This window comes from Choloepus didactylus, chromosome 2, assembly GCF_015220235.1.
Source record: "Choloepus didactylus isolate mChoDid1 chromosome 2, mChoDid1.pri, whole genome shotgun sequence".
NCBI lineage: Eukaryota > Metazoa > Chordata > Mammalia > Pilosa > Megalonychidae > Choloepus > Choloepus didactylus.
This window is the reverse complement of record NC_051308.1, coordinates 221846312-221870700: the sequence shown is the minus strand read 5'-3', so window position 1 is coordinate 221870700 and position 24389 is coordinate 221846312. Positions and strand designations below refer to the sequence as shown.

General features: G+C 39.1%; 1 protein-coding gene across 1 annotated transcript; it reads left to right on the top strand.

Moving 5' to 3' along the window:
• Positions 1 to 411: 411 nt before the first annotated feature.
• On the top strand, positions 412 to 2351 carry ATP5IF1 (ATP synthase inhibitory factor subunit 1). Its single transcript, XM_037828012.1, has 3 exons — positions 412 to 573; positions 666 to 745; positions 2087 to 2351. The coding sequence occupies exons 1-3, from the start codon at positions 487 to 489 to the stop codon at positions 2226 to 2228; spliced, it is 309 nt and encodes a 102-aa protein (XP_037683940.1). The 5' UTR covers positions 412 to 486; the 3' UTR covers positions 2229 to 2351.
• Positions 2352 to 24389: the final 22038 nt, after the last annotated feature.

Here is a 24389-nt window from a genome sequence, read left to right as displayed (position 1 = left end):
ATATATATATGGCTCCTTTCCACTAACCTACAAGTCGGGGCATCCCCGATTTAGCCCCCAACCCCTATATTATCCATCTTATTGATGAGATGGTTTAATAAGGCCAGGAAAAGGCTTCCTTTGGATTTTTAATAATAATAACTTTATGATTGAAATCGTGGGGTGGGGGCAGACGCCACGCCTCATTCTGATTAGTCCAATAGTCAAAATCTCAGCTTCTGTCACCCTTCTCCCCACTCCCCTTGCCTGCTTCATTATTGGCCCCCGACAGCTGAGCCTTTCCAATGGTTTGCCTAAGAATAGGCCCGCCTCTTGCTCAGGATTCTCTGTGAACTCCAGGAACCCCGCCTCCTCCCCCTCATGATTCGCTACTCCCCTGTTCATCCGCTCCTCCTTAGAAAAGATTGGCTGCTTAGCCAACGGCGCCATTAGCGCATCCAGAGCGTCTGCAACGCCAGTGACGGCCGAGGTGCGACACTAGCAGCAATGGCAGTCTCGACCTTGAGTGCGCGGACGCTGCTCGGCGTGTGGGGCGTAAGAGTCATGCAAGGTCGAGGCTTCAGCTCGGAACAGGTAGGCCGGTGGCAGTGTTCGCTGCCCCAGCGCCGAGCGCGGTGCGGGTCTTCGCCGCCGCGCCCTAACCGCTGTCCCCTATCTCTCCACAGTCCGACCGTGCTGGCGCGATCCGGGAGGCCGGTGGGGCCTTCGGAAAGAGAGAGGCGGCGGAAGAGGAGCGATACTTTCGGTGAGGCCCACAGGGTCCTCAGTGCAGTTCTAGTTCTCCCATGGTTTTCCAGCCGGTCTTAAACCGCCAACCGTTCCACCATCCCTATCTGGTGCGCCCAAATCTGGAGGTCCCCACCGTTACCACTTAAAGGGCGTCCCCAAACCAAAACCATTTCTACCTGCCGAGCTCCAAACCTCGCAACCCATGGTTGAACTCCCCCTGTGTCCTTTACCATCACCCCCTGTGGGGTTTTCACTGTATTTAGTGTCTAATGTCCAATACTTGCAGACCCTCGGAGCCTGATTCCTTTCTTTCGCGCGCTCTTCTACGCTCTCTTCCCCGCTAACCGCTCCACGCCTTAGCTTTGCAAGCCTCACGTGGATTCCCATATTCAGTTCTTTCTAGTCCCCAACTCGGCCATACTGTGCGGATCAGCTGGGGCACCTGATCTTAGTTGGACTCCACCTGCTCCCGGAGACATTTACCCTGTCCAACCCAGCTGAAATCCTGGACTGTAGATTTTCCTCTTCCTCTTAGAAGTAAGGAGTAGGCTGGGCCTAAATACTCCCTTTCCCAACCCTATGTTATCTTTAGCTGACTTCTCTCCACACTGGGGAGGAGCCTGGAGTCAGTTTTGCTTTTGCATCTCCTTTGGCCTATCTCTTCACTTCTGCCCTCTCTTGCTCGGTCTTAAGAATGATCACCATGGCACCTGCCACACCAGAGGGCTAAGGTCCTGCCCTTAGAGAACATCTACGATTTTACAATTAAGGAAAACTGAGGCCAAACTGTTTTAATCCAGTCCCTTCTGAGACCTAAATTGGACTGCCCAATACTCCCCAGACAGGAGACTCCTAGGCTTCTTTTTTCCTTCTTTTTGCTTTTATAGTGTGCGGTACATTTTATAGGCAAAGAGAGCCCTAGACGAAATTGGGATAGGAGATGAATATTTGTCCTCTAGGCACACTCCTTTGTTTGTCCCTTCATTTTGCCCTCCCCACCCCCACCCCCTAATGGACTGTTCCTCCGGGCTGTTCCTCTGGTGAGGTATTGGGGATTTGCCACACCTAACTAGAGTTTCCTACTCTAAAGAGGAATCTGTAAGGAAAAGCTCCCTAATGGTGAGATTTCAGGCACTAGCACCAGGAAAATTGAATCATTTAGTCATCTCATCAGGATGGATTCATCTTAAGATGTAGTATTCTTTCACTAGTGGGACAGGGGAAAGAAGAGGATGAGCAGCCAGACCCTCAGGGGACTGGGACTTCTGATTTTGGCCTTAAGAATTGTATGTTATCCTTAGAGATCTCTTTAGGGCAGAGGATTGGGATTAAATTCAGAGCCATTGTGTCCTTGTAGAGAACAGACTAGACAACAACTGGAAGCCTTGAGGAAACTCCATGAAGATGAGATCGTTCATTCTAAGAAGGAGATTGAACGTCTGCAGAAAGAAATTGAGCGGCACAAGCAGAAGATCAAGAAGCTAAAACAAGATGATTAAATGCACACCATTATCAAGAGAATGGCGACATAATCATTGTCCACTTCTAATGGACATAGTTCTGATTTAATTAATATTGATCTGTGTGCTGCCAACGGATTATAATAAATTGTCACCAGTGAACCGTGTCTGATGCCTTCTTCTACCGTCTGGAGTAGGGTGAGGAAGTATACTGCTGGACTGCTCCAATGAAATCAGGCAGGGTTTCAGCAGCAGGGAGGTCACAGACAATTAAAGCACAATGTGATAAGTGCTATGAAAGGTCATTATAGTGCATGGGGGAGGGAGGGTGTGACATGGGGAAGGGACTCCCAATCCAGCCCCAGGTTGGATTCTTCAAGGAAAAACTCCAATTCAAGGCATAAAGGAAAACGGGGTGGGGGGGGGGGGTGATTGCTTAAAAAGATGCAATTTAAGGCACCATCTGTAATAACACCATTTTACATTTATAAAATGATTTAGAGAACTCTTCATATAAACTTATGAACTAGGTATCCTTGTTCTAATTTTGCAGATTGAAAGAACTGAAGTAAGAAATCATGTATACCTACAGTCACTTGATATGGTGGAGTTGAGACTTGAGTCCAGTTGTTGAGACTCCTAATTCAAGTCTGCTAATAGCAGGGAATCAGAATTATTTCTTAGGTTGTTTTGCTTTGTCAGGTGTGCTCAAGATTCATATTAGATTTTAAGGCCTGGTTTAATTAAATTACTATACAACCAGATGTGTAACTCCTCTAGACAAAAAAACTTGAGGTGACTTTTGAGCCATTTCCAAAACGTTTTCAATTCACCAGTTAATATATCATTTGCCCCATAATTGTGATAAGTCATTTATCACAGCCTCTATTACACAAAGGTCTTTAGGGCCATTGAATAATGAAAGCTTGGAGAAGTCACTGACCCTGTCTATGGAGACAAGACTTGAGATGACTGTTGCCCAAACTTTCTTCCCCATGAAACAGAACACTTAGAATTACAGTGCTGCTGATGGAAGGTTTATAGATGCTTCTGAAGTGGAAGTGCTGGGATTCAAGTGGCCAGCAACAAAATAACTTCAAAGATGCAAGTGTAATAAATGATCAACTAAGTCATATGCCTTTTTTTCCTTTTTTAACTTAAAACAGTACAAATTTCAAAAACTTTAAAACTTAGTTTACGAACAAGTTATAAAAGATAAAACATCTTCCATTTTGCATTTTGTGACTTCAGTTTGTAGATAATGTTTTTGTTACTTAATGATCCACAAGTGCCTCAACTCACAATTGCCTCAATCCCTGTTACATCTCCTCTTGTCATATATTTTATTTTAAATAAAAATCAGTCTAATGCTGAGGAACTGTCCCAGAGTAAAGGACACTGCGGGACATCACCACTAATGTCAACGTGTGACCCTCGTCTCCAAAAAGGACAGGGCTGGGAGAGTGGAATAACTGACATTTGAATAAATTCTGTATCAGTCAGTAACGTCAGCATTAACTTCCTGATTTGATAATTGTCCTATGATTATTATGTAAATGTTTATGTTCATGGAAACTGAATGAAGGGCATTTGGGAATTCTTTGTACTATTTTTGCAACTTTTTTGTAAGTCTGAAATTACTCCAAAATAAAAAGGTAAAGAAAAAATCAATCTAATGATTGAATAAAGCAAGCAAAAAGTTGAAACTTCAAAGTGAAGAACAATCATAAGCTTGAGTTCTTAAAAAGATTAAATGAATTACTTTGGGAGCATACTATCATAAAAGTGGTAACTCGTGGTCTTTTTCTTATGGCATACCTGTGATAACTTTTTCTACCATGCTGCAATAAAAGCAAGCTGTAAGTATTGAATAAGATCACAAATATATGTTAAAATCCTGAAATCATTTGTGTGGTATGAAGCAGTGACCATTAAATACCACAAATTATAAGATTCTCCTGGGAACCCAGAAGCTTCCCAGGGGATTCTTAGACCCAGGGAATTTGGAAAATACTACAGCAGTGGTTCTCAAAGTGTCAAGTCAGCAGCATCAGCATCACCTGGGAGACTGTTAGAAATGCAAATTCTCAGGCCCCACGGAGACCAGCTGAAACTGGGTGGGACCCAGCAATCTGATTTAACAAGCTCTCCACGTGATTCTGGTGTGCACTGAAGTCAGAACCACTAGACTACATGTAATTTCTCAGGAAATTTGCTTGCATTCTTGGGCTAGAACACCTATAAAGGCAGATTGTTGAGTATAAAAAAATAACTTTACATGTTTAATATAGTTCTTACTATGAATGCCATTTTAGGATTTTAAAATAAAAAGTGTTAAGAATTCAGTCATGTACAAAACACATCCTAACATTTTAGAGTATAGAATTCACAGAATACAATTTGTGAAATGCTATGCTGGTTTATTACATTCATTGAAATTCTTTCTGTTTAAAGTAACAGAAACCAGCACTGACAGCCTTTAGAGGGAGAAAACTGATAATTATTGGAAGAATGGGGGGCTGTAATCTCACAGAACATCAAGATCTATCCAAGCAGCTTCCTAACCCTATACGTCACAATCACTGGGGTACTATTTTTTTTTTTTTTAAGATTTCTATGGCGTTTACCCAATGAAGTTATTTAACAATTGCATGATAATTTCCATTTATGGAGCACTTTACAATTATTTGCTCATTAAATCTCATGATATTTCTGGCAAATGGTTCCTTACCTTCAGCTTAATTTTACAGCCAATGTAACTGAAACAGGGAATTGTTAATTAACTTTTCCAAGGTCAAACAGCCAGGTTTGAGCTGAACAAGGAATTTATTCCAGAACTGCATGCACAGTCTTTAGTTCAGTTCCAGGGCAGTAAGTGGTCCAGCTGCCTATTAGCTCCCTCTATAGCAAGACAGGTCAGGGGCATGTCTGGACACCCTGGGGTGGGGGGAGTGGTAAAGGCAAAGGCTCCTGGCAGTAAATCTAGAAGTACAGTGATTGGTATTGGTGTTAGCATTTTGGCTGTGATATGAAGCCCATCAGCTTGTCAATACATGCCTCTATGATGCAAGCACATGTTTGCAGTAGAGTCTGGTTTGAGATTTTCAAGTCTAAAGCTGCCCTTCTTAACCCAGGCTGTACCTTGTAATACCTCGGGAAGTTGAAAAATAAACTAATGTCCCAGGAATAATTTAATCCAAATTTCTTACATTGGGAACTGGACATGGGTATTTTTGTTTGTTTGTTTGTTTTGTTTTGTTTTGTTTATTAAATTCAGTTTTATTGAAATACATTCACACACCATACAATCATCCATGGTATACAATCCACTGTTCACAGTATGATAACATAGTTATGCGTTCGTCACCACAATCTATCTCTGAACATTTTCCTTACATCAGAAAGAACCAGAACAAGAATAAAAAATAAAAGTGAAAAAAAACACCCAAATCATCCCCCCATCCCACCCCATTTGTCCTTTAGTTTTTATCCCCATTCCTCCACTCATCCATACACTAGATGAAGGGGGTGTGATCCACAAGGTCTTCACAATCACACTGTCACCCCTTGTAATCTACATTATTGTATAATTGTCTTCAGGAGTCCAGACTGCTAGGTTGGAGTTTGGTAGTTTCAGCTATTTACTTAAAGCTATTCCAATACATTAAAGCCTAAGAGATGTTATCTATATAGTGCATAAGAATGTCCACCAGAGTGACCTCTTGACTCCATTTGGAATCTCTCAGCCACTGAAACCATTTCATCTCATTTTGCATCCCCCTTTTGGTCAAGAAGATACTCTCAGTCCCACGATGCCGGGTCCACATTCATTCCCAGAAGTCATACTCTGCGTTGCCAGGGAGATTTACACCCCTGGGAGTTGGGTCCCACGTAGGGGGGAGGGCAGCGAGTTCACCTGTCGAGATGGCTCAGTTAGAGAGAGAGAGGGCCACATCTGAGCAACAAAGAGGTACTCAGGGGGAGACTCTTAGGCACCATTACATACAACTTTAGACTCTCCTTTGTGGTAATGAGCTTCATAAGGGCAAGTCCCATGCTTGAGGGCTCAGCACATCAAACCGCCAGTCCCAATGTTTGTGACAACATACGGTAGGGGATCAGCATCTCAAAGTTTAGAGATAGGCCTTACAATTCAGGGATAGAGTTAACTGCTGTAAGAGCTTACAATCTAGGGACTATTACAATTATTGTTGGACATGGGTATTTTCAAAAAGATCCCCAGGTTTTTCCAATATGGGACCAGAGTTGAGAACCACTGGAATAAAAAATTCAGATCTGATGCACATAGTTGGGCAGGTTGCTCACTGCACAGGGATACCTGACTGAAGGGGCCAATAAGGAATAAAACTCAAAGTTCACACTTCACTCACCAAACAGTGTGCCCTAGTTTGGGGGTAGCATCAGTTCTTAAAAAAGGCAACCTTTTCCCAATTCCTACAAAAGGTCCTGGGTCATTCCATTATTCTTAGATATGCAATGCTGCATATCCTACATTGTCTGTTTTCAGCTTATTTTTTATGCATTCATTAAAAATTTTATTTAGCACCTACTACATGATGGGCCCTTGGAATATACTGGGGATACAACTACAAAACAATCATAGCTCTGGTCCTTATGGAACCCACAGCCTATTGGGAAAGACATGTGATTAAAAGGGAAAGACGTGATTAATGTGGGACACACTCCAAACACGGTGAATGCAGAATGATTGGGGGTGGGGCGCAGTGACAGGGCATTCTTTCCAAACCTGGCCCTCGGAGGGATTTCATGATGGAAGTGATATAATAGTGACCAGGTAAGAGGGAGGGGTGCCTAGGAATAAATTTAATGAAGGAGGTGAAATATTTTTTACTGAAAACTACAAAACACTTCTGAAATAAATTAAAGACCTAAGTAAATGGAATACATCCCATGTGATGGATTAGAAGACAATACTGTTAAGGTGTCAATACTACTTAAAGAGATCTACAAATTCAATACCATTTTATAAAAATTCTAGCATCCTTTTTTGCAGAAAATGGAAAAGCTGATCCTCAAATTTATGTGGAATTGCAAGGGACCCTGAATAGCCAAAACCATCTTTAAAAGAACAAATTTGGAGGACTCAGCACTTCCTGATTTCAAAACTTACTAAAAAGCTATAGTAATCAAAACTGTGATTCTGGTGTAAGGATAGAATTAGAGACCAATGAAATAGAATTGTGAGTCCAGAGACAAATCCACACATCTATGGAGAGCTGATTTTTGACAAGGGCACCAAGTCCAATCAATGGGGAAAGAAAAGTCTCTTCAACAAACAGTTTTGGGATAACTGGAAATCCACATGCAAAAGAATGAATGTGGACCCCTGCCTCTAACCATATACAAAAATTAATTCAAAATGGATCAATGACCTAAATATGAGGGTTAATACTATAAAACTCTTGCAAGAAAATATAGGGAAATATTTTCAGGATCATATAGGAGGCAACAGATTTTTAGATTTTACACAAAAAGCATGAACAACAAGAGAAAAAATAAATAAAATGGACATTACTGAAGTTAAAAACTTTCGTGCATGAAATTGCTTTCTTGTTAGAAAGTGAAACGACAACTTACAGAATGGGAGAAAATATTTGGAAACCGTATATCTGAGAAGGGTTTATCATATAGAATATGTAAAGAACTCCCAGAACTCAACAAAAAGACAAACAACCAAATTTAAAAATGGGCCAAGAATTTGAATATATATTTCCCCAAAGAAGAAATACAAATGGCCAATAAGCAAATGAAAAAATGCTCAACATCACTGACCATTAGAGAAATGCAAATCAAAACTACAGTGAGATACCACATCAAAGCCACTAGGATGGCTATTATTAAAAAACAAAAACAAGAAAAAACAAATGTTGGCCAGGATGTGGAGAAATAGGAACCCTCATACATTGTTGATGGGAGTGTAAAATGGTGCAGCTATTATGGAAAACGGTTTGGTGTTTCCTCAGAAAATTAAACATAGAATTACCATATGACCCAGCAATTTCACTTCTAGTTATCTACCCAAAAGAATTGAAAGCAGTGACTTGGACAAATATCTGTACACCAATATTCATCATAGCATTATTCACAATAGCTGAAAGGTGAAAACAAACTAAGTGTCCATCAACAGATGAATGATAAACAAACTGTGGTATATCCATACAATGGGATATTATTCAGCCATAAAAATACATGGTACAAAATTATGAAACTTAAAGACATCATGTTGAGTGAAATAAGCCAGGTACCAAAGGACAAATATTGATGAACTACCAAACAGTTTTCCACAGCAGTTGAACCATTTTACATTCCCAAAAGCAATGTAGGAGGGTTCCGGTTTCTCCAAACCCTTGTTAACACTTACTATCTGTCTTTTTTATTATAACCATCTTAGTGGGTGTGAAGAGGTATCTCATTGTGGTTTTAATTTGCATTTTTCTGTTGTCAAACACCTTTTCATGTTCTTATTAGCCATTTGTATATCTTCTTTGGAGAATATCTATTTAAGTCCTTGGCTCATTTTTAAATTCAGTTTTTTGTCTTTTTATTGTTGAGTTATAAAAGACCCTTATATATTCTGGAATCTAAAACCTTAACGGATGTGCCAGTTTGAATGTATTGTGTCCCCCAAATGCCATTATCTTTGATGTAGTCTTGTGGGGCAGACGTTTTGGTGCTGATTAGATTTGCTTGGTATGTGCCCCACCCAGCTGTGGGTGATGACTCTGATGAGATGTTCCCATGGAGGTGTGGCCCCGCCCATTCAGGGTGGGACTTGATCGGTGGAGCCATATAAATGAGCTGACGCAAAGAGAGGGAACTGAGTGCAGCTGTGAGTGACGTTTTGACATGGAGCAAGCTTGCTAGAGAGGAACATCCTGGGAGAAAGCCATTTTGAAACCAGAACTTTGGAGCAGACGCCAGCCATGTGCCTTCCCAGCTAACAGAGGTTTTCCGGACGCCATTGGCCATCCTCCAGTGAAGGTACCCGATTACTGATGTGTTACCTTGGACACTTTATGGCCTTAAGACTGTAACCATGTAGCCAAATAAACCCCCTTTTTATAAAAGCCAATCCATCTCTGGTGTTTTGCATTCCACAGCATTAGCAAACTAGAACACAGATATATAATTTGCAAATAGTTTCTCCCATTTTGTAAGTTGTCTTTTCATTTTCTTAATGATGTCCCTTGATGCGCAAAAGTTTTTAATTTTTTTGAAGTCCAATTTTTCTATTTTTTCTTTTGTTGCTTGTGCTTGTGATGTTGTATATAGGAATCCATTGCCAAATGTAAGGTCTTGAAGATTCACTTCTTTGTTTTCTTCTGATGGTTGTATAGGTTTAACTGTTATATTAGGTCTTTGAACCATTTTGAGTTATGTCTTATATATAGTGTGAGACAGGGGTCCAAAGACATTTTTTTTTTTTTTTTTTGCATATGGCTCTTTAGTTATCTTTGCACCATTTGTTGAAAACACTATTGTTTCTACATTGAGTAGTCTTGGTGAAAATCAATTGACCAGAAATATATGAATTTATTTCTGGATTCTGTATTCTATTTCATAGATCTGTAAGTCTATCCTTAAGCCAATACCAGACTGATTTTTTTCCTTTTCTTTTTTAAATTGAAATGAAATTCCCATAATATACAATTAACCATTTTACATGCTTAATTCAATGGCATTTAGTGCATTCACAATGTTGTGCCATCACAACTTTTTTCTAGTTTCAAAACTTTTTCATCACTCCTTGCTCCCATGGTTTTCCATGAAAAATTGGCACTTTATCTTATTGAGTCTCCCTTGTACATGACATATTTCTTCTCTCTTGCAGCTTTCAGAATTCTTTCTTTATGTTTGGCTTTTAACAGTTTGATTTGGGTTTTTCCTGTATAGAGCTTGTTGACATTTTTGGATGTGTATACTCATGTATTTCATTAAATTTGGTAAGTTTTCAGACATTATTTCTTAGAATACTCCTTTGGCTTTCTCTCCTTCTTCTCCTTAGGGGGAATACCACATTGGTATGCTTGATGGTGTGCAACAGGTCTCTAAGGCTCTGTTTGCTTTTCTTCATTCTTCCTTCTTTTTGCTTCTCAGACTGAATAATTTCAATTGTTTTATCTTCAAGTTCACTGACTTCTTCTGCTATTCCAATCTGCAAATGAATCTCTTTAGAGAATTTTTTATTTCTGTTACTGTGAACTTAAGCTCTATTTGGTTTCTTTTCATGATTTCTATTTCTTTATTGACATTCTCTTTGTGTTCATCTATCATTTTCCTGAATACCTATAATTTTTTTCTTTAATTTCTTTTACCATCATCATAGTCTTTGCAACAAGATACATAGCAATGATAGCAGGTAACTTTTTAAAGCTTAGTGTTATGAAATATCTTTCCCCATTTTAATTTTATATTACTCTGCTGTTCCCGTTTGCTAATGCTGCTGGAATGCAAACCACCAGAAATGGATTGGCATTTATAAAAGGGGGGTTATTTGGTTAAACAGTTACAGTCTTTTTTATTTTTTTTTTTTGAGAATGTCTTAATTTGTCCCTCATTTTTTTTAATCATCATTTTATTGAGATATATTCACATACCACGCAGTCATACAAAACAAATTGTACTTTCGATTGTTCACAGTACCATTACATAGTTGTACATTCATCACCTAAATCAATCCCTGACACCTTCATTAGCACACACACAAAAATAACAAGAATAATAATTAGAGTGAAAAAGAGCAATTGAAGTAAAAAAGAACACTGGGTACCTTTGTCTGTTTGTTTCCTTCCCCTACTTTTCTACACATCCATCCGTAAACTAGACAAAGTGGAGTTTGGTCCTTTTGGCTTTCCCAATCCCATTGTCACCCCTCATAAGCTACATTTTTATACAACTGTCTTCGAGATTCATGGGTTCTGGGTTGTAGTTTGATAGTTTCAGGTATCCACCACCAGCCACCCCAATTCTTTAGAACCTAAAAAGGGTTGTCTAAAGTGTGCGTAAGAGTGCCCACCAGAGTGATCTCTCGGCTCGTTTTGGAATCTCTTTGCCACTGAAGCTTATTTCATTTCCTTTCACATCCCCCTTTTGGTCAAGAAGATGTTCTCCGTCCCACGATGCCGGGTCTACATTCCTCCCCGGGAGTCATATTCTACGTTGCCAGGGAGATTCACTCCCCTGGGTGTCTGATCCCACGTAGCGGGGAGGGCAGTGATGTCACCTTTCAAGTTGGCTTAGCCAGAGAGAGAGGGCCACATCTGAGCAACAAAGAGGCATTCAGGAGGAGACTCTTAGGCACAAATAAAGGGAGGCCTAGCCTCTACTTTGCAGCAACCGTCTTCCCAAGGGTAAAACTTATGGTAGAGGGCTCAACCCATCAAACCACCAGTCCCCTATGTCTGTGGTCATGTTAGCAACCATGGAGGTGGGGTAGGCGAATACCCCTGCATTCTCCACAGGCTCCTCAAGGGGGCACTACATCTTTTTTTTCCTTGTTTTTCTTTTTTTTTTTTTTTTTTAACTTTCCCTTCTTTTTTTAAATCAACTGTATGAAAAAAAAAGTTAAAAAGAAAACAAACATACAATAAAAGAACATTTCAAAGAGACCATAACAAGGGAGTAAGAAAAAGACAACTAACCTAAGATAACTGCTTAACTTCCAACATGTTCCTACTTTACCCCAAGAAAGTTACATAATATAGCAACATTTCTGTGAACTTGTTCCTACTATATCCATCAGAAATTAACAGACCATAGTCATTTCTGGGCATCCCCAGAACGTTAAATAGCTTATCTGTTCTTCTTGGATTATTGTTCCCCCTTCCTTAATTGCTCTCTACTGCTAGTTCCCCTACATTCTACATTATAAACCATTTGTTTTACATTTTTCAAAGTTCACATTAGTGGTAGCATATAATATTTCTCTTTTTGTGCCTGGCTTATTTCACTCAGCATTATGTCTTCAAGGTTCATCCATGTTGTCATATGTTTCACCAGATCGTTCCTTCTTACTGCTGCGTAGTATTCCATCGTGTGTATATACCACATTTTATTTATCCACTCATCTGTTGAAGGACAGTTGGGTTGTTTCCATCTCTTGGCAATTGTGAATAATGCTGCTATGAACATTGGCGTGCAGATATCTGTTCGTGTCACTGCTTTCCGATCTTCCGGGTATATACCGAGAAGTGCAATCGCTGGATCGAATGGTAGCTCTATATCTAGTTTTCTAAGGAACTGCCAGACTGACTTCCAGAGTGGCTGAACCATTATACAGTCCCATCAACAATGAATAAGAGTTCCGATTTCTTCACATCCCCTCCAGCATTTGTAGTTTCCTGTTTGTTTAATGGCAGCCATTCTAACCGGTGTTAGATGGTATCTCATTGTGGTCTTAATTTGCATCTCTCTAATAGCTAGTGAAGCTGAACATTTTTTCATGTGTTTCTTGGCCATTTGTATTTCCTCTTCAGAGAACTGTCTTTTCATATCTTTTGCCCATTTTATAATTGGGCTGTCTGTACTATTGTCATTGAGTTGTAGGATTTCTTTGTATATGCAAGATATCAGTCTTTTGTCAGATACATGGTTTCCAAAAATTTTTTCCCATTGAGTTGGCTGCCTCTTTACCTTTTTGAGAAATTCCTTTGAGGTGCAGAAACTTCTAAGCTTGAGGAGTTCCCATTTATCTATTTTCTCTTTTGTTGCTTGTGCTTTGGGTGTAAAGTCTAGGAAGTGGCCACCTAATACAAGGTCTTGAAGATGTTTTCCTACATTATCTTCTAGGAGTTTTATGGTACTTTCTTTTATATTGAGATCTTTGGTCCATTTTGAGTTAATTTTTGTGTAGGGGGTGAGGTAGGGGTCCTCTTTCATTCTTTTGGATATGGATATCCAACTCTCCCAGCCCCATTTGTTGAAAAGACCATTATGGCTCAGTTCAGTGACTTTGGGGGCCTTATCAAAGATCAGTCGGCCATAGATCTGAGGGTCTATCTCTGAATTCTCAATTCGATTCCATTGATCTATATGTCTATCTTTGTGCCAGTACCATGCTGTTTTGGCAACTGTGGCTTTATAATAAGCTTCAAAGTCAGGGAGTGTAAGTCCTCCCACTTCGTTTTTCTTTTTTAGGGTGTCTTTAGCAATTCAAGGCATGTTCCCTTTCCAAATAAATTTGATAACTAGCTTTTCCAAGTCTGCAAAGTAGGTTGTTGGAATTTTGATTGGGATTGCATTGAATCTGTAGATTAGTTTGGGTAGAATTGACATCTTAATGACATTTAGCCTTCCTATCCATGAACATGGAATATTTTTCCATCTTTTAAGGTCCCCTTCTATTTCTTTTAGTAGAGTTATGTAGTTTTCTTTGTATAGGTCTTTTACATCTTTGGTTAAGTTTATTCCTAGGTACTTGATTTTTTTAGTTGCTATTGAAAATGGTATCTTTTTCTTGAGTGTCTCTTCAGTTTGTTCATTTCTAGCATATAGAAACATTACTGACTTATGTGCATTAATCTTGTATCCCGCTACTTTGCTAAATTTGTTTATTAACTCTAGTAGCTGTATCGTCGATTTCTCAGGGTTTTCTAGATATAAGATCATATCGTCTGCAAACAATGACAGTTTTACTTCTTCTTTTCCAATTTGGATGCCTTTTATTTCTTTGTCTTGCCGGATTGCCCTGGCTAGCACTTCCAGAACAATGTTGAATAACAGTGGTGACAGCGGGCATCCTTGTCTTGTTCCTGATCTTAGAGGGAAGGCTTTCAGTCTCTCACCATTGAGTACTATGCTGGCTGTGGGTTTTTCATATATGCTCTTTATCATGTTGAGGAAGTTTCCTTCAATTCCTACCTTTTGAAGTGTTTTTATCAAAAAGGGATGTTGGATTTTGTCAAATGCTTTTTCAGCATCTATTGAGATGATCAATTGATTTTTCCCTTTCGAGTTTTTAATGTGTTGTAATACATTGATTGTTTTTCTTATGTTGAACCATCCTTGCATGCCTGGAATGAACCCCACTTGGTCATGGTGTATGATTTTTTTAATGTGTCTTTGGATTCGATTTGCAAGTATTTTGTTGAGGATTTTTGCATCTATATTCATTAGGGAGATTGGCCGGTAGTTTTCCTTTTTTGTAGCATCTTTGCCTGGTTTTGGTATTAGATTGATGTTAGCTTCATAAAATGAGTTAGGTAGTGTTCCATTTTTTTCAATGTTTTGAAAGAGTTTGAGTAAGATTGGTGTCAGTTCTTTCTGGAAAGTTTGGTAGAATTCCCCTGTGAAGCCATCTGGCCCTGGGCATTTATTTGTGGGAAGATTTTTGATGACTGATTGGATCTCTTTGCTTGTGATGGGTTGGTTGAGGTCTTCTATTTCTTCTCTGGTCAGTCTAGGTTGTTCATATGTTTCCAGGAAATTGTCCATTTCTTCTACATAGTCCAGTTTGTTGCCATACAGTTGTTCATAATATCCTCTTATAATTTTTTTAATTTCTTCAGGATCTGCAGTTATGTCACCTTTTTCATTCATTATTTTGTTTATATGGGTCTTCTCTCTTTTTGATTTTGTCAGTCTAGCTAGGGGCTTGTCAATCTTGTTGATCTTCTCAAAGAACCAACTTTTGGTGATATTTATCCTCTCTATTGTTTTTTTGTTCTCTATGTCATTTATTTCTGCTTTAATCCTTGTTATTTCTTTTCTTCTACTTGGTTTAGGATTGGTTTGCTGTTCATTTTCTAGCTTCTTCAGTTGATCCATTAGTTCTTTGATTTTGGCTCTTTCTTCCTTTTTAATATATGCGTTTAGTGCTATAAATTTCCCCCTTAGCACTGCTTTTGCTGCATCCCATAGGTTTTGGTATGTTGTGTTCTCATTTTCATTCGTCTCTATATATTTAGCAATTTCTCTTGCTATTTCTTCTTTAACCCACTGATTGTTTAGGAGTGTGTTGTTTAACCTCCAGGTATTTGTGAATTTTCTAAGTCTCTGATGGTTATTGACTTCTAATTGTATTCCATTGTGGTCAGAGAATGTGCTTTGAATAATTTCAATCTTTTTAAATTTATTGAGGCTTGTTTTATGTCCCAGCATATGATGTATTCTGGAGAAAGTTCCATGAGCACTAGAAAAGTATGTGTATCCTGGTGATTTGGGATGTAATGTCCTGTATATGTCTGTTAAATCTAATTCATTTATCAGATTGTTTAGGTTTTCAATTTCCTTATTGGTCTTCTGTCTGGTTGATCTATCTATAGGAGAGAGTGATGTGTTGAAGTCTCCCACAATTATTGTGGAAACATCAATTGCTTCCTTTAGTTTTGCCAGTGTTTCTCTCATGTATTTTGTGGCACCTTGATTGGGTGCATAGACATTTACGATTGTTATTTCTTCTTGCTGAATTGCCCCTTTTATTAGTATGTAGTGGCCTTCTTTGTCTCTCAAAACATCCCTGCATTTGAAGTCTATTTTATCTGAGATTAATATTGCTACACCTGCTTTCTTTTGGCTGTAGCTTGCATGAAATATTTTTTTCCATCCTTTCACTTTCAGTTTCTTTGTGTCCCTGTGTGTAAGATGAGTCTCTTGTATGCAACATATTGATGGTTCATTTTTTTTGATCCATTCTGCGAATCTATATCTTTTAATTGGGGAGTTTAATCCATTTACATTTAACGTTAAAACCGTGAAGGCATTTCTTGAATCGGCCATCTTATCCTTTGGTTTATGTTTGCCATATTTTTCCCTCTCTCTATTAATATCCTTTATTGTACCCATACCGAATCTCTTAGTACTGAACCTTTCTCCAAGTCTCTCTGTCCTGTCTTTGTTTCTCTGTCTGTAGGGCTCCCTTTAGTATCTCCAGTAGGGCAGGTCTCTTGTTAGCAAATTCTCTCAGCATTTGTTTGTCTGTGAAAAATTTAAGCTCTCCCTCAAATTTGAAGGAGAGCTTTGCTGGATAAAGTATTCTTGGCTGGAAATTCCTCTCACTCAGAATTTTAAATATATCGTGCCACTGCCTCTTGCCTCCATGGTGGCTGCTGAGTAGTCACTACTTAGTCTTATGTTGTTTCCTTTGTATGTGGTGAATTGCTTTTCTCTTGCTGCTTTCAGAACTTGCTCCTTCTCTTCTGTGTTTGACAGTGTGATCAGTATATGTCTCGGAGTGGGTTTATTTGGATTTATTCTATTTGGAGTTCGCTGAGCATTTATGATTTGTGTATTTATGTTGTTTAGAAGATTTGGGAAGTTTTCCCCAAAAATTTCTTTGAATACTCTTCCTAGACCTTTACCCTTTTCTTCCCCTTCTGGGACACCAATGAGTCTTATATTTGGACGTTTCATATTATCTATCATATCCCTGAGGTCCATTTCGATTTTTTCAATTTTTTACCCCATTCTTTCTTTTATGCTTTCATTTTCCATTCTGTCATCTTCCAGGTCACTGATTCGTTGTTCAACTTCCTCTAGTCTTGTACTATGAGTGTCCAGAATCTTTTTAATTTGGTCAACAGTTTCTTTAATTTCCATAAGATCATCCATTTTTTTATTTAGTCTTGCAATGTCTTCTTTATGCTCTTCTAGAGTCTTCTTGATTTCCTTCATATCCCGTACTATGGTCTCATTGTTCATCTTTAGTTCTTTGAGTAGCTGCTCTATGTGCTGTGTCTCTTCTGGTCTTTTGATTTGGGTGCTTGGGCTTGGGTTATCCATATCGTCTGGTTTTTTCATATGCTTTATAATTTTCCGTTGTTTTTGGCCTCGTGGCATTTGCTGAACTTGATAGGGTTCTTTTAGGGTTTGTAGACCAATTGAAGTCCTTATCTCTAATTTATCAGATCTACAGCTTCGTGGAGTACACTTTCTCTAACTAACCAGCAGGTGGCGTCCACGAGCCACCTGTTCTCCACAAGCCAGTTCTCCCCTGCTTAGCCTTTTTGGTGAGTGGGGGAGTGAGTCTTGTGGGGCCCAATTGGTGTACCAAGCTTGCGTGTGTAGTTGGTGTTGCCTGCCCTGTATGTGGGGCGTGTTTCTGGGCAGTCGGGGAGGGGGGGTGGCCCTAACAATCAAATCTCCCTGATGATCCTAGAGTTTTAACGCTGCTGCAATAGTCTAATCCTTCAGTTCAGTCCTGCCACAGTTTGTCTCTGCCACTGACCCACAAGTCCTTGGTATTGGCGTATGGCTCCTGAGACTTGCAAGTGGGCCCCTCTTCCAGGCTGTGCACCCCGGGTCCTCTGTTGAGGGATGACTGTGCTATGTCACAGGTGAGTGCCGTCCCCCCAGGGCAGTTCTGGGCTGCTGGGCTGTGTAGGGAGGCTCCCAGTCTGCTCAAATGATGGCTGAATGGGGCTTTGTTAATTCACACTGCTCCACCTTCCCAGCTCTGGGACAATCAGCTGAGGTTGCAGGGAAGGCTAATGTCCACGCCCAGTATTGTGGTGTGTGCCTGTTATTTGAAGCACTTCCGTCACACTGGGTTGTCTGGGGCAGCTCTGGGCTATGGGGCTGGCAATGGGCAGGAGTGTTTCCTGTCCACCAGGATGGTGGCTGTGAGCGGACACCCCCCTTTTCTTGGGAAGTTGTGGTGTTTCGTGAATTTTCCCAGCCACTGGATTATTGCCTTTTGTCTCAGAGCTCTCTTAGTTCTGCTCTTGACTTGACGTGCCCAAATTGCAATTCTTTGAATCTTTCTGAATTGGGCTTCTTAGAGTAATTGTTTTAGAAAAAGTAAAAAGGATTAAAAAAAAAAAAAAAAAAAAAAAAAAAAGGGCCCTCCTCAGAGATCTAATGGGTTATTGAAATGCTAATAGACACAGCAACCAGGGCCATTAAGGAAACGTCCACAGGGCAGAGAGATCAGCTTTTCTTCGGGATTTGCATATGCGCCTCAAGGCCTGAGCTCCGCCTTTCTCCTTTCTGTGTTCACCAGAACTCCAAAAATCCTCTGCTTTTATTTTGGAGTTTTTCGTGTTATTTTTATTTTTTTTTTTCTATGCCTGTCTCCTCTCTGCTGGGCTGGCAGCTCTCAGATTCTCCGGTGTCTGGTCTCAGTCTATCTATGGTTGGAATCTGGATCAGTAGAATGAGTTTCCGATAAGAGCATCCACTGCAGTTCTCCCTTCTCCTTCCCGGAGGTGACAGCCCCTCCTCCCACGGGACTGAGCCTGGCAGGGAGGGGCGCGGGTCCCCTGGCCGCAAAAACTTACAGATTTCGCTGATCTCAGCAGTTCGACATTTTCATGAGTGTTGTATGAAGTATGCCCAAAGACAGATTGCTCTGTGGTGTCCAGTCCACGCAGTTCCTGGCTTTTTACCCCCATTCCTGGAGGAGTAACTAAAACCTGCAGCTCACCAGTCTGCCATCTTGCCCCCAACAGTTACAGTTTTAAGGTCATAAAGTGTCCATCAACAAAGGGTACCTTCACTGGAAAAAGGCCATTGGCATCTGGAAAACCTCTGTTAGCTGGGAAGGCACGTGGCTGGCGTCTGCTTGCTCTTGGGTTGTGTTCCAAAATGGCGTTCTCCAAAATGTCTGGATCAGCTTCCAACACCTGCCTTCAAAATGTCTGTCTCAGCTCCAGCTAGCTATGAGCTCCTTCTGTCTGAGCTTATATAGTGTTCCAGTAAACTAAACAAGGCCCAGGCTGAATGCGCAGGGCCATGCTTCCATGGAAACTATCCAATCAGAGTTATCACCTACAGTTGGGTGGGTCACATCTCCATGGACACTGAAGCAATAGGTTCCAACCCAATCCACACTAATATGTCACCCCCACAAGAATGCATTAAAGAATATGGCTTTTTTGGGGGGACATATATATACAAACCGGCATACCTGCCAAGAAAAAAATTAAAACTCAAGTTATTTGAAGCCTGAACATACTTCCATGATTAGGGATTAGGCAGGCTATGTAAAATTTGGTGCCTTTGGTGTTTTTTTCCTGTGTGTGTGTGTGTGTGTGTGTGTGTGTGTGTGTGTAAGTCTTCTTTTATTCAGCATGTTTTTTAAATACAATTTTGCTGAAATATATTCACATACCCTACAATCATCCAAAGTGTACAATCAATTGTTCACAGTACCATTAGATAGTTGTGCATTTATCACCGTAATTAACTTTTGAACATTTTCATTACCACAAAAAAATAAGAATAAGAATAAAAATAAAAGTGAAAAAGAACACCCAAAGCATCCCATCCTCCCTCATCCCTCCCTATTATTCATTTATTTTTTGTCCCCATTTTTTCTATTTATCTGTCCATACACTGGATAAAGGGAGTGTAAGACACAATCACACAGTTTTCACAATCACACAGTCACACAGTGTAAGCTATATAGTTATACAATTGTCTTCAAAATCAAGGCTACTGGGTTGCAGTTTGACAGATTCAGGTATTTCCTTCTAGCTTTTCCAATACACTAAAAACTAAAAAGGGGTATCTATATAACACATAAGAACAACCTCCAGAATGTCCTCTCAACTCCATTTGAAATTTCTCAATCACTGAAACTTTATTTTGTTTCATTTCTCTTCCCCCTTTTGGTCAAGAAAGCATTCTCAATCCCATGATGCCAGGTAAATGTTCCTTCCTGGGAGTCATGTTTCAGATTGCCAGGGAGATTTACACCCCTGGGAGTCCTGTCCCACGTTGGGGGAGGGCAGTGAGGTCACCTGCAAAGTTGGCTTAGAGAGAGAGACCACATCTGAGTGACAAAACAGGTTCTCTGGGTGAGACTCTTGGGCAATTAATAATTCTCCTTTGCAGTACCAAGCTTCAAAAGGGCAAGCCCCAAGATTGAGGGCTCAGCCTTCTAAACTGGTAGTTTCTAATGATTGTGAGAATATCATTAATTTGCCAGGAAGGGAAGTTGAGTATGTCCATATTTTCCCCAGTCCCTTAAGGGGATTTTGCAATTACATTTTTATTCCCTACCCAAGTTACTCTGGGATGAATCGGGGCTTCACATTAACTTGTACAAACCAACCAAATCTCACTCCCTATTCAAAGTTCCATGTAAATTATGGTGCTTGAATAAACTGACCATGCAAGTTAAATAATATAGTGTACTACCGAAAATATAGATTTTGCACTGAATAAACATCTCTTCCCTTGGCCTCACATAGAAGTTGAGATTTTAAAACACCATCAATATCATCCTTTACCCTTTAGTCTGATTTACCTTCATTCTAACCAAGTCCATTTGTTCATATCTCTAACTGAAGTCTGAACTCTTTTTCAGCCTCCTTAACATTTGCTCTATGGTGCAATGCTGACATTCATAGCTGCTGAACTCTGGCTCTGAGTCTCAGGTGTTACATTACACAGATACCTGAAGTTCCAGGGATTGACCAGGTTATACACAAAGAGCTCAGCTTCTCAGAATTTAGAAATAACCATTACAACTCAGGAATAGATGTAACTGCTGTAAGAGTTTACAATCTAGGAACGTTTACAAGCCTTCCGCCGATAACCTATGCTCTCGGACTCAATTCTCAGAGTTTGCGTGTTATAGTTAGTCCATATAAATGAGGCATTATAAATATGTTTTTCTTTCCATTTCTTGTTTATTTCACTCAACATACCCATTTGTCTCCCACCTTTATGTTATTTTTATCACATATTACATGTTTATACACTGTGTGTCCAAAATAATAGATTTATAATTATCTTATGCATTTGCATTTGAAATCCTGTAAGAAAAAAAAAGTGGACTTACAAACCAAAAATACAATAGTACTGGCATTGTATTAGTTAGGATTCTCTAAGGAAACAGAACCAAAAGGAGATATCTGTAAATATGAGATTTTATAAAAGTGTCTCATCAACTGTGGGGATGCATGAGTCCAAACTTCCATAGGGCAGGCAGCAAACTGACAACTCTTTGAAGGTGTTTGATGAACTAACTCCCCAGGAGATTCTGGCTAGCCAAAGAAAAAATGAAAGTTCTCTCTCTTCTCCATTAAAACTCTTCAACTGATTGGATTAATCCAGCTGATTAAATTCTCTCATTGCAGAAGACACACCCTTCTTTGATGTAATCAGTCACAGATACAGTCAATTGACTGATGATTTAATATACCAGCCTTCTGATTTATTAACCAGCCACAAATGTCCTTGCAGTAACAGGCCAGTGCTTGCTTGACCAGACTCCTGGGCACCATCATCTGGCCAACCTTACACATGAACCTAACCATTAAGGCATTAGCATCCATGTAGTTATCTTTATCAGATATCTTTTTTGCTTTATGCAGCTTTCATTTACTATCTAGTGTTGTTTCCTTTTAATCTGAAGAACTCCCTTTAGCACTTCTTCTCAGGCCAGTCTAGAGGGAGTAAATAACCCAGTTTTTGTTTATCTGGGTTGTCTTAATCTATCCCTCATTTGTGAAGGACAGTTTTGCTGGATATAAAATTCTTGGCTGGCAATTTTTTTTTCTTTCAGCACTTTGTATGTGTTATCTTGCTGATTCCTTGCCTCCATGGTTCCTGATGAGAAACCAGCACTTAATTTTACTGGGGCTTCCTTGTGATTACACGTTGCTTCTCTCTGAATGCCTCTTGTGCCAAGAAATTTTTAGACTTTCCTCTTGGTCCTGGGCAGTCTATTGTATATCTTAAAGGTGGTAATCATTTGCCCAAGGCCACTGCAGTTTAGTTGTTTTCTTGGTGTTTTAGCTGCCCTGAGAGAAGCTTCTACATTCCAGCAAGTTTTAGTACAAGACAGACAGACATAGGCATGCCATTTCAGTCCTTCATGTTGCCTCTAGACAGACTGGTACAGACATACATTCACCCCAATATGTGCATAAGTGTTACTCTGCAACCTCTGAAAACTGGAACCAGGAATCCACACTCAGAGCAAAGGCTGACTGCACTAAAACAGGGAGAGGTTGGGGAAAGGACCAGAAAAGGTGCTGCAAGGTTTTTCAACAATTTTTAAGTTGCCTTTTTCTTAATGTGGTGCTTTCCCAATCACTGAAGCCCTTTAATTGTTTTCTGGGTCCCTGAGAAAGATGGTTATGCAAGATTTTGCTTATTCAGATTTTGTTGGGGAACTGGACCCTGAAGTTTCTCTGCCTTCTCACTGACATCACTCCTTTGATCATTTTTAAACTAGGATGTCTGTCTTTTTGTTGAGTTATAAGGATTCTCTATATATTCTGGATACAAAACCGTTGTCAAATATATGATTTGCAATTTTTTTTACTCATTTTGAAGGTTGTCTTTTCAATTTCTTGATAATGTCCTTTGAGGCATGAAAAGTTTTAAGTTTTATGAAGTCCAACTTTTCTATTTTTTCTTTCATTGCTTGTGCTTGTGATGTCAAATCTAAATAACTATTGTCAAATTCATGGTCATAAAAATTTGCCCCATGTTATCTTCTAATAGTTTTATAGTTTTATCTCCTACATTTAGTTTTTTGAACCATTTTGAGTTAAGTTTTGGTGTGTGGTAAAGGTCCTATTTATTCTTTTGCATTTGGCTACCCAGTTGTCCCAGAGCCATTTGTTGAAGAGACAATGCCCTTCTCTGATTGATTATCTTAGCATCCTTTTTAAAAGTCAATTGACCAAAGATGTATGGGTTTACTTATGGACTCTAAATTCTGTTCCACTGGTCTATAAGACTGTCCTTGTGCTGGTAACATACTGTTTTGAATACAAGAGCTTTGTAATATGTTTAAAATTAGGAAGTATGAGTCCTGAACCTTTATTTTTGTTTTTCAAGATTGTTTTGGATATGTGGAGTCCCTTGAAATTCCATATGAATTTTAGGATCAATTTTTCTGTTTCTGCAAAAATGTCCATTGTCAAAGACTTGATGTGTCAATTGAGATGTGTTTGTTTTTTCATTCTGTAAATGTGGTGGGTTGCATGATTGATTTTCATTTGTTGACCCACTCTTGCATTCCTGAGATAAATCCCATGTGGTCTTGGTGTATGATCTTTTTAATATGCTGTTAGAGTCATTTTGCTTCTATTTTGTTGAGGATTTTTACATTTATACTCACAAAGAATATAGGTCTGTAGTTTTCTTTTTTGTAATGTCTTCATCTGGCTTTGGTATTATGGTAATGCTGGACTCATAGAATGACTTAGGAAGTGCCCACTCCTCTTCCATTTTTTGTAAGCATTTGAGAAGGACTGGTGTTAATTCTTTAAATGTTTGGTAGAATTCACCAGTGAAGCCATCTGATTCTGGACTTTTCTTTGTTGGAAGATTTTTATTATTGATTCAATCTCTTCACTCGTTATAGTCTGTTCTGATGTTCTATTTCTTCATGAGTCTGTTTCTGTCGTTTTTGTGTTTCTAGGGATTATTCCAGTTCATCTAGGTTATCTAATTTGTTGATGTACAGTTGTTAATAGTATTCTCTTACAATACTTTTTTTTATTTCTATAAGGTCAGTAGTGATATTCTGATTTTAGGTATTTGCATCTTCTCTTTTTTCTTAGTCAGTCTGGCTAAAGGCTTGTCAATTTTGTTGACATTTTCAACAAAGGTTGAAACTAATCGAACCAATATTTGATTTTGTTGATACTGTCTATTGTTTTTCAATTCTCTATTTCATTTATCTTCATTCTAATCCTTATTATTTCTTTTCTCTTGCCACTTTTGGGTTTAGTTTACTCGTCTTTTTCTAGTTACTTAAGGTGTATAGTGTGGTTATTGTTTTGAGGTATTCTTTTTTTAAACAGCTTTATTGAGATGTAATTCACATACCAAAAATTTTACAATTTTGTATACAACTCAGTGATTTCAGTGATGATATTCACAGACATGTACAATCATTACCATAGTTAATTTTAGTACATTTTCATCACCTCAAAACAAAACCTTGAATTCTTTAAATGTGTGCCCCATTCCCACAGACTAAGAAAAAAGAGAAGATGCAAGTACCTACAAGCAGAATATCACTACTGACCTTATAGAAATAAAAAAAAGTATTGTAAGAGAATACTATGGACAATTGTACACCAACAAATTAGATAACCTAGATTAACTGGAATAATCCCTAGAAACACAAAAGTGACAGCCATTAACCTACTTTCTATTTCTATTGAATTCCCTATTATGCACATTTCATATGAATGGAATCATATAAAATGTGGTCCTCTGTGGAGGGTTTCTTTCATATGTTTTCAAGTT